We start from the raw sequence: 10,402 nt of genomic DNA, 5'->3' as shown, positions 1-10,402 counted from the left end.
TGTTATAAAATAGATTCCATTACAATTAATTAACTGAAAACATTATTTTTCATTAAATTCATTTTCGTTTAGTCGTAAAAATTGTAAAAGTATTCGTAAGGAATAATATATTAAAATGCAAATTGCATGCAGTTGCATTCAACAATGGAACCTAACGTTTATTGGTTGATAATGTGAACCGTCAAGCCGTCATATGCATTTTAGACGACTGCAAGCGACTGATCTACTCTGTATACTGTATAACACTATTGAACACTATATGAAGTTTCGCCGTTGCTTTACGTAAAAAGAGAAAAAAGTATTTCGACGACGTATCTTTTATCATCGCAAGTTTATATTTTTCGACCAAATAATCCATCAGGAAATATTTTGTTTTAATAATTTTTCATTGACAGTTTGACAAAAGATTCTAATTTTATTGTTTCCCAGAAGGCGGGGTTATTTTATGCAGAAACAGTGCCAGATAACCAGATAACCTCTGGTTTTCTTCGAGTTAATAATGTTGATAAATACTCGAATTTGACATGTTACACGATAACGTACAAGTATCGGTACATGAAATTATGTGTGAACACCTTTTTAATCGTGATTACAAGCGCAAAATGCAATTTTGGGCTGTATCTGTAATGTGATCTCCCGTAAAGTAATTTAAAGTGATTTCAAGAAAATGACAACTGATCAGAGTGGACACGATCATTCCCTTGCGATTAGACAAGAAATACAACGTTTTGAGAGTGTTCATCCATCCATATATGCTATTTATGATTTGATAGACCTCGTATCTGACGCACACGTTGCGAAACAGATTCGTGAACATGTTGTTGCAATCGAAGGTATATGTTGTAATAAATATGATTAAAAGGATTTAAATACTTTTTTTATTTTCTTTACTTCTCCTTTCGTTGGGTTAAGAATAAATGTAAATAATTCTATATTATAGATTCCTTCGTTAATAGTCATGAATGGACATTGGCTAGAGACGTTCCAGAATTACATTTAGGAATCATTGGTTCATCTGATTCAGGAAAATCTGCTTTAGTTCATAGATATCTGACTGGTTCGTTTATGCATGAAGAATCTCCAGAGGGTGGTCGTTTTAAAAAGGAAGTCTTCATTAATGATCAAAGTTATCTCTTACTAATTAGAGACGAGGGTGGAGTACCGGAATCACAAGTACACAAAAAGATATACTACATTATATAATTGATGCATTCGTATATGTATCACCCATATCATTTGGTAACATATTTTGCTTAAACATTTAACATGAATATCACTCATTTCAGTTCTCTGCTTGGATAGATGCTTTATTACTCGTGTTTAGTTTAGAGAGTGAAGAAAGTTTCTCAATAGTTTGCAGTTTCTATAATAGGATGTGTTCGTTTCGAAATATGTCAGAAGTACCAAAAATACTTGTAGGAGTACAAGGTAAAACAATATGCATTTTATTTACATTTATAGAATGTTTGTTAATGTTCAGACTTTTTATGTTTTTACAGTACACAATTATTAGCCTGATGTTAAATTATTTTTATTTCATACTGTCTAGATTCAATTAATGATTCTAATCCCAGAGTTATAAAAGATGTTAGACCACGAAAATTGGCATGCGATTTAAGATGTCCTTATTATGAAACATGTGCTATTTATGGTTTAAATGTTGAAAGAGTATTTCAAGATGGTAAGTATTCTAAAACTACATACAATCCTACATATATATTTTTTTTAATCAAATGTACTTTATAATTGATAACCTGTAGTAAGTTTATACTTTTATAGTAGGTAAATTATACTTATTTGTTATATTTTTCTTACTTCATTACTGTTATTCTTCAGTGACTTTGATGATTATTCTGAGAGTATTCTGAATATTACAGTGTGTCAAAAAATTATACAACATATATCTGCAAAGCATTATCGATGTAATGGACAACAAGCAACCGATAATGAAATTAAATATCCTGTTCCAATGATTGCAAAAAACGTACAGCTCCTTCCCAAAGACATGGAAGCAACAAATTCATCAAAACTGAATGTAAGTTATCCATTGGTTCTAATATATTAAGATAAAGTGTATTATCTAATAAATTATTTTTCCACAGACATCTGATAAAGAAGAAGATGCACGATCTCTTCATAGTAGTTCAACTCAAAATGAATCTGGAACAATAAGTGATAATTTTCATAATGCACAGAATCAGCATGGGGATCTTAGGTCTTCAATTTTAACTCCAACTACTATCAGGTTCAATTGTTGAAATATATAATTTCATTATCAAATGAAATAAAAACTAATATTCAACTCATTATGTTCTTTTATTATAGGAAATTTCGAAGAAAATCTAATATTTTTACTCCATCTAAAAAAGAAAAATATAATATGGGTGAAATGGGGGTTGGTAGAGAAATACCTGTGAAGCAAGGATACTTATTTAAACGCAGTAGCAAATCTTTAAAAGAGTGGAAAAAGAAATATGTTACATTGCTGGAAGATGGTCGATTAACTTATCACTCCAGTTTACATGTAATTATCACGTAATTCAATATTTTTAGAATACAATGGGACAAACATTATATTTAAGAGATTAACTTTTGTGTACGTATTTTTTGCCTAGGATTATATGAACGATGCTAATGGAAAGGAAATATTATTACAATACGTGACTGTGAAAGTGCCTGGAAAAACACCTAAGGGTTCCAAATCATCCAATGCTCAAGGTAGACGTTAAATTATTTAAGTTCCTTTTTTTTTTGCTCCAATCAAGTCAACTTCAATTTAAATTATATCTCAATTTTCAGAGGATAGCTTCGAATTTTCTATTATTTCATTAGAAAATAAGACTTGGCATTTTGAAGCAAATAATGCTGAAGATAGAGACAGCTGGATTTCTGCTATAGAACAACAAATATTGTCAAGTTTGCAGAATAGTGACGGGGACAAGAAGAACGAAACTGATGCTTTCAAAATGCATTGTATAAAAAATAAAGTATCGGGAAATGACGCGTGTGTAGATTGCGGTGCACCTAGTAAGTCATTTTTGCATAACTCTAAATATTTTTATATTCGATGATTCATATACATTTGATATACTCAATTATATTTTAGATCCAGATTGGGCTAGTCTAAACTTAGGTGTATTAATGTGTATTGAGTGCTCAGGAATACACAGAAATTTAGGTTCACACATATCGAAAGTTAGATCACTGGATTTAGATGATTGGTCGTAAGTGCTGTGTAACTACTAATTTTAAAAGAAAAATTATTCAGTCTAGGTGGTAATAATACTACCAATAAATGATTTGATTTTGAGGATATAATTATATAAATTCGTAGAAATATAATTTAAGTTATGCATGTATTGTTCTATGGCATAAAATAGACGTGACATTAACTTTAGCGCAGGTCAATTAAGTGTAATGTTAGCCCTTGGTAATGATATAGCAAATAGTGTTTGGGAATATTGCTTAAATGGAAAACAGAAACCAAATTCAGATTCTCCTAGAGAAGAAAAGGAGCAATGGATCAGATGGAAATATGAAGATAAAATCTTTTTACCGCCAATTAACCCAAACATTTCTTTAGGAAAATTGCTTATTGATTCAGTTTGTCGGTAAATATTCTCAAATTGCAAGTGAATTATAGTTGCATTGTTATATGTAACCCGTAGATAATTTGTTTTCTTTTGCATGGTACGTGACATAGTGGCGATATGAGAGCGTTTACATTATGCTTGGCCAGATGTAGTTACGAAGATATTAATATGTCTGTCAGTATGGAAGATTTGAGGACGCCTCTTCACTTGGCTTGTGCCACAGGGAACTTAGCTATGGCACAACTTTTAATATGGGTGTGTGTTTCTTCTTATCCCAATTATAGTATACAAACGATACAAAAAATGTTGATATACTATAATATTACATTGTTACAGCATAAAGCAAATCCACATAACTTAGACCATGAAGGACGTACGTGTATGTCATATGTACGAGCACTCGAAAGAACGCTTGATAATTCAACGGATTCTATGGAAATGCAGAAGCTTCTTGAAGTACTCGAACAAGCTACTGTTTCTGGAGTAGATGACGTAGAATCGTCTCAGTATTAAAACTGTTTATGTTATGTACTTATTGCATGCAAAGCCATGCTTTAATTAATGGCTTAGAGTTGATATAACTTTTATTAATTAACGGTACTGATACTCAGAAAAGCAACCAAAGTATGTTAAATGAATTTGAAACACAAAACGGTCTATTTCCATAAAATAGCACTCTGTATTGTGTTAAAAAAGATTTACATTGTGTATAACAGTCTGTCTCCTTTTAAATGTTGGCTATAAATTTCGTGAGAAATTTAACCACGTATTTTAATAAATATAACATACTTTGCATATATATTTGTACATTCAAAAATAGTTTGAATTAAAAATATAATTCGTATTATTATAAATATATATATATTTAACGAGGTTTAGGTCAGTGAAAGTAATGTCTAATAGTAAATTGGAGTGTACATTATCAATGACTGAGAGTACAAACACTCATAAATCTAGTTATATTTATACACAGAATACATTTAGTGTATTTGAAAAATGCTTTTATAATTTTTATTTTATTAATTATGAATTAAATGTATGATTACCTCGCAATATTTTTTTTTTTTTATTTTAGGTACTTCCCCAAAAAAGATTATAGTTTTGAATTTGCTTATCTTTATAGTTCTATGCTTTCTTCTGTTATTAATATTTTTTAGTGGAAATTGTATATTATGTACAAATTTCTGCATTACAATTTTAGTAAGACCAATACTTCATTTAAATTTATTAGATGAACAAACAGCGTTTGTGACATAATATCCTTCATCCATTACATTTGAATTATCTAAAAAATAACAAACAAACATTTGATGTTAGACACAAAATTTCACTTTGAAGATTCAATTCTTACCTTGAAACTCTACATCTACTGGAAATATAGGTAATCGGCTATAGTATTTAATTGTTGTCAATTTTGATAATTTAGACTGGGAAGAAAGTGAAATTCTCCGCGTAGTAGGAATCCTGTAAACAATGTATAGTCGTTCCTAGATACAAAATTTGTAATAAAATTATTAAACTTACTTCTTATCCCAATTATTAATTATTGAAGTGGGAAGTGGAGCATTTAAACTATAAATCGTGTTTTGATGCAAATCATGCCAATTTTGTATTGGCGATTTTTCAGAAACGTATTGATTAAAAGCACATAGAAACAGAGACCTCATATCATAGGTTGAGCATTCTAAATTATTTTGTAAAAGTAACATAAATTCTAAACATACATGAATTTGTGCCATACATATTAATCTTTTCCTGGAAACATTAAAAGAAAGTCAAATGTATGTTTCATATAACAGAAAACCATATGATTGAAGATAAAATGTATCTTTGTTACACGTACCTATAGGTATCAACTATAAATTCATCACATGACACATTTCCTAATTTGTGTTGTATATTATACAGGTCATCGACTCTTGCATTTATTAAAATATACATATAATCTCTGTACAATTTTTCAAAGCCCATATCTATAACATATTCTAATGGTAAACTACCTGACAGCAAATGTGAAATATTTTTTTGCTGATTTGGATTGGAAATAACTTTGGCGAATCTTGTTGAATTAGTCACATTTACCTAGCATGTATTAGTTGCATAATTAAAGAAAGTTTCTTTGACTATGTTTAATATGGATAGTACAAATATTTTTCATAAAAATTGATATTATACCTGAGCAAAATTCTCTTTTATTATAATATCTTCTAGTACTGTATGGATACACTTTGTCATTTCAAAATAATTCTTGTTCTCTGTAAATATAAAGAAACATATATATCATTTAACATACGAATAAATGTATATGTTTATTGCATAAGATTCACTCACTGATGAGCAATTCCCACAAAATGTCTGTAAGATCTAAGTTATATCTTAATGGAAGATTTTGTATATATTGTTCAATTTTCATATCGTTTTCTAAATATTCATTTGCAAAATCCATTTTTTGTACATCATTAATATCGTTATTCCGAAAACTATAATCTCCATTTAGCAAAAGATCTAAATTCCTTACTATTGTATTGTGTTCCTATTTTAAATAGTAAAATAGTATTACCAGGAGTTTAAGGTACTATATGAATAGTAGAAAAATTAGAATTTTAAAATACCTCTTTATATGGACTTGAGAAATCATGTGGAAATTCTAAAATATTCTGAAAACATATATTCTTTTTGTATTCCTCTATTATGTTTAAGAACTGATTTAACAACAGTAATTGTTTCCACAATTCTTTCAAAGGACTACTATTTGACCCTGTTACAACTTGAGCAACCTAGAAAGAAATACAGAATTCACATATGCAATTTATTGTAATTAAAATAAATTATTCTTACCAAATTATTTTTTGATGCTCTTGTGGGTGGATATAATGACAAACTAGAAGTATCTACTTCTATGCTCAAATTTCCCTCAAAATTAATTTTTGCATTTTTATCCCAATTAATCATTTCATCTTTTGTTCCAAATAAATCAAAAGTATTCAATGCAGATATGGAAACCTGAATATATATACAAAAGAAGTCAGTTAATGATATGAATAGATACATAATTGTCAAAAATAATTACAATACCCACATTGTGTTCCTGTACACGTGAAAGTTTCAAGTGTTGTTGAAGAATACTTGAAGAAGATTTTTTCATAGCATCAAGAGTTTCAGTACCAGCTAAACAAACTTCTATCGTGGTAAACCATTCTCCTTGAATAATTGTACCTAATAATTTACATTCTCTCTTATCCTTTCCATCGCAAAGTACAAATAGTGGTGGAAAATCATCTGTTATAGATTCAATACATGCATTCAATGCATTACTGAACCAAAGTTATATTATACTTATTATTACTAATTCTAATTCTTATATTTAGTAAATAGTGTCTAATATAATTGTTGTAAGTTTACCATGCTTCTGTTCTGCTTAATGGTAGATATGTTTCTTCTGTTCTGAACCAACTTTGTTTTACCACAATAGTACTATCCTCAAAATCAAGTTCATTGAATGAATATTTTAAGGGTGATCCAGTAATATCACATTCTGAAATGTTTATTCAAGTAAATTGTATAATCTAAATAAAGAATCTTAAATGTTATTTAATAAACTTACTATTTTCTTGATCATCATCATTACATACTGAAACATTATTCAAAGATTCCGTACATTCCTGAAAGTAAACAAAATATCAAACACACAATTAATAGGATAGATAATTTAATATTTTATATTACACATACTTGTTTATACAAAATAATACATGGCGAATCCTTGTATTCGGGAAAAAGTCGAGTCACGTAAGACAAAGAAAGTTTGTTTATTTTTATGGATGGGTCTAAAACTTTTCGTAACATCTCGAGGTCATAATCCATTATTAATCACTATTTGGAATCACAGTTTAGAAAGTAATTTTCCTGTTCTACCGAATGCGATTCTTTGGAAAAATTTGAATAATTTCAAACGTTTCATGAAAGATCTCGTTCGAAAAGGCATCATAATCCGATTATACATTGTAAGGAGGTAAACTAACATCACCATCGGAGAGTAGGTGAACTACTATATAGTTTTTCTCGTTTTTCTCGTAAATTTTTCCAAAGAATCGCATTCGGTAGAACAGGAAAATTACTTTCTAAACTGTGATTCCAAATAGTGATTAATAATGGATTATGACCTATATATATATAAATGGCCTATTTAGCTATTAAGCTGTAGCTTAAATAGAAATAGAAACGAATAAGATATCAATACAACAAATTATTAATTATATCTTATATACTATAGACTTTTATAATAATAATAGTATCAATATGCGTTGATTTTAATTCCAAGTTACCATATATGGTAAAATATTAGAATATATAAAAATATAAAATATATTTTTATTTCCTTGTAAACGAGAAAAATTACAGCCATTAGCTCATATTACTTGGTATACAATTGATAATGTCATTTGGCCCTTACTGGCGATGTGCAGTTAGCAATTATATACTTCAAATAATATAGAGTGTCCAGGTCTCACCACGTGGAGGTTGCTGCATATGGAGACTCATATCGGATGACCAGGACAAAACCAACTAGCTAATTAGCTAGTCAGTCACATCCTAGCCATCCTCCCCCGGGGTGCACTACTAAAAATTTAAAAAAAAAAAGAAAGAAAAATGATCCACTATTTACCGACATAATAAGTATTAATATTACACAAAGCTTCAGGGCCGGCGTGACCTTTTACGGGACCGAATTCAAAAATTTTGCGGAGCCTGAATTTACATTCAAATCCTACACTTGAATTTTACAACGAGGAATTATTTATTTAGAAATACTGTTACATATTATATGTTTTGTATGAGATGAATATTAAATAATAATACTTTGATGATTTTTATCACTCCTTTAAACTGAATCATCGCTACTAAAGAAATGTCTTGCATCTGTTAACGCATTAACCATGGTATCATCATTCTCTAAGAAGTTAATCAAAATCGATGCCTTTTAATTGAGTAATTTTCGTAGACCGCGGGGCCTTTCAAAACGCGCAGAACCTGCCTTGTGCCGGCCCTGCAAAGCTTTATGCAATAATTTCCATACTTAATACTAATATAGTACAACATCTTTGATAGGAAAGAGAGAATAGAAAAAATATATTTTCTCCATGTATGTATACATTGATCAATGTAATTAGTTTTCTGTTTGTCTGTCTTATCGTTAAATACTAATCGTTCCTATCAATTTGGCCGCTCAAATATATTATATAATAGCTAATATGTATAATTAAACACTGTAGTGTTTTTCTTAATTCTTATTACATTTTTCTTATAAATATATTTATAATATATATATTATAAATCTAATTGTGTCAACACATCCAGCCTACGCTGATGTCCGAAGAAGTGAGGGAAGAATTTTTGAAGCATAAACTGAAACATACTAAACAGAATTTGATGAAGTTTGGTTTTTCAGATACGCCAAGTTCAAGTTCTATATTGAATTAATTATTACCATTCCTCTTGGATATGAATATTAGGTTTCGCTTCCCAACTTTTTACATTCCACTTCTCGATCCTAAACATGTATAAATATATACACTGTATACTCTGCAATACAAACTTATTCAATGGATTAGGATACATTTACAAATCGATATATGAAAGCTGCAAAGAATATTTTATAGTATAAACGTACACATATAAGTTACTCGATATCAAAATCATTGTCAATCGTGGTGAAATTGAAATAGAAAGATGTTCAATTTAAATTTTGAGTTTTCGAAACACGAATATTTTGAAAATAAATTTAAATAAAAAATGAATTGCGTCTTGATGCCAAGACAAAAAAAAGCTTAAAAGATTGACAGTATTAATTTATAATAATTTAAACAAAAGTGAGAAACGACAATATGTTAATCTAATTCGAACGTACTCTTAGTTGAAATAAATAACAAACACGCGTAATGTCAATCCTACTCAAAGTTTTCCTATCAATACGAAGCATGGAATTGCATTTGTGTACTCTTTATACTATTTATAATGTAAATTTCAATATAAATTTGCAGATATGATTAAATGCGCTTTATAGCGGTATTTCTGTTGACGAGCAATGGTTAATAATTCGCCGCGGTTACCTGTAACAGAAAAAAACATATATTATTCTTTATTCTTTAAACATTAAAAAAAACCCGTATACGGACTTGTGCTTCTTCTCTTCTGTTGTTGCCTTAACTAAATATATGGAAGTTATTTTTTAACGGACGCGATTTGTCATGTACGCAACACTAATAGCAAACGCGATTCATAGTTATTCGCAACACTACCCTGAAAGAAGACGCAAAAAATACTACTTGAAAATATATAAATTATTTCAAATCGAACGCGATTTATCAGTCGCAACACTAACAGCAATCGCGATCGATGTTTATGCGAAACACTACCTTGAAAGAAAACGCGGAAAGTACTGATCAAAAGCAATCGCGAGGTGCGTCATTATTCGATACACTAATCTATTAAATATAAAAGAAACAAATCGCGTGCACCAAGTAATACGAATCTCTAATTAAAAATCTACTGCAACCATCTCAGGCTGTAGAGAAACATAGTGGCAGCCACTTTGGCTGCTTGGTAATTCTTGAAGTGATGATGGTGTCAAATTTTGGGCTTTTTATATGACGAAATACTAATTCAAAACGCGTGAATTTACAACAAATCGGTCGCGATTCATTTATACGCAACACTAATAGCACTCGCGGCTGATCTTTGTACGCAACTCTACCCTGGAAGAAAACGCGAAAAATACTAATCAAAAGCTAAATTGACTCTAAATACTA

At 29.7% G+C, this 10,402-nt stretch overlaps 2 protein-coding genes across 2 annotated transcripts; one reads left to right on the top strand and one right to left on the bottom strand.

The window, feature by feature from the left end:
- Positions 1-227: 227 nt before the first annotated feature.
- On the top strand, positions 228-4,646 carry LOC128889264 (centaurin-gamma-1A). The gene is made up of 13 exons (XM_054146719.1): positions 228-833; positions 941-1,173; positions 1,287-1,428; positions 1,550-1,681; positions 1,878-2,035; positions 2,103-2,245; positions 2,326-2,524; positions 2,616-2,718; positions 2,800-3,027; positions 3,107-3,224; positions 3,399-3,611; positions 3,704-3,848; positions 3,930-4,646. Exons 1-13 carry the CDS (start codon positions 668-670, stop codon positions 4,104-4,106), a joined length of 2,157 nt encoding a protein of 718 aa, XP_054002694.1. The 5' UTR covers positions 228-667; the 3' UTR covers positions 4,107-4,646.
- Positions 4,647-4,738: 92 nt separating this feature from the next.
- On the bottom strand, positions 4,739-7,623 carry LOC128889265 (protein zwilch homolog). The gene is made up of 12 exons (XM_054146720.1): positions 7,326-7,623; positions 7,198-7,255; positions 6,996-7,128; positions 6,673-6,907; positions 6,432-6,596; positions 6,206-6,370; positions 5,925-6,126; positions 5,769-5,848; positions 5,437-5,675; positions 5,118-5,348; positions 4,945-5,057; positions 4,739-4,878 (listed from the first exon to the last, which is right to left on the bottom strand). The coding sequence occupies exons 1-12, from the start codon at positions 7,455-7,457 to the stop codon at positions 4,808-4,810; spliced, it is 1,824 nt and encodes a 607-aa protein (XP_054002695.1). The 5' UTR covers positions 7,458-7,623; the 3' UTR covers positions 4,739-4,807.
- Positions 7,624-10,402: the final 2,779 nt, after the last annotated feature.

The sequence above is a fragment of the Hylaeus anthracinus genome, unplaced genomic scaffold (genome assembly GCF_026225885.1).
Source record: "Hylaeus anthracinus isolate JK02 unplaced genomic scaffold, UHH_iyHylAnth1.0_haploid 11997, whole genome shotgun sequence".
Taxonomy (NCBI): Eukaryota; Metazoa; Arthropoda; class Insecta; order Hymenoptera; family Colletidae; genus Hylaeus; species Hylaeus anthracinus.
Note: the sequence above shows the minus strand (reverse complement) of the source record. Positions and strands in the feature narration are given on the sequence as shown.

Coding starts and splice junctions, on each gene's coding strand:
- LOC128889264 (XM_054146719.1), top strand. CDS start 668: ATGACAACTGATCAGAGTGGACACGATCATTCCCTTGCGATTAGACAA. Junction 3,612..3,703: donor CTTATTGATTCAGTTTGTCG/GTAAATATTCTC, acceptor TACGTGACATAG/TGGCGATATGAGAGCGTTTA. Junction 3,849..3,929: donor TGGCACAACTTTTAATATGG/GTGTGTGTTTCT, acceptor ACATTGTTACAG/CATAAAGCAAATCCACATAA.
- LOC128889265 (XM_054146720.1), bottom strand. CDS start 7,457: ATGGATTATGACCTCGAGATGTTACGAAAAGTTTTAGACCCATCCATA. Junction 6,908..6,995: donor TTAAGCAGAACAGAAGCATG/GTAAACTTACAA, acceptor ACTTTGGTTCAG/TAATGCATTGAATGCATGTA. Junction 5,849..5,924: donor TTTGTGGGAATTGCTCATCA/GTGAGTGAATCT, acceptor TTATATTTACAG/AGAACAAGAATTATTTTGAA.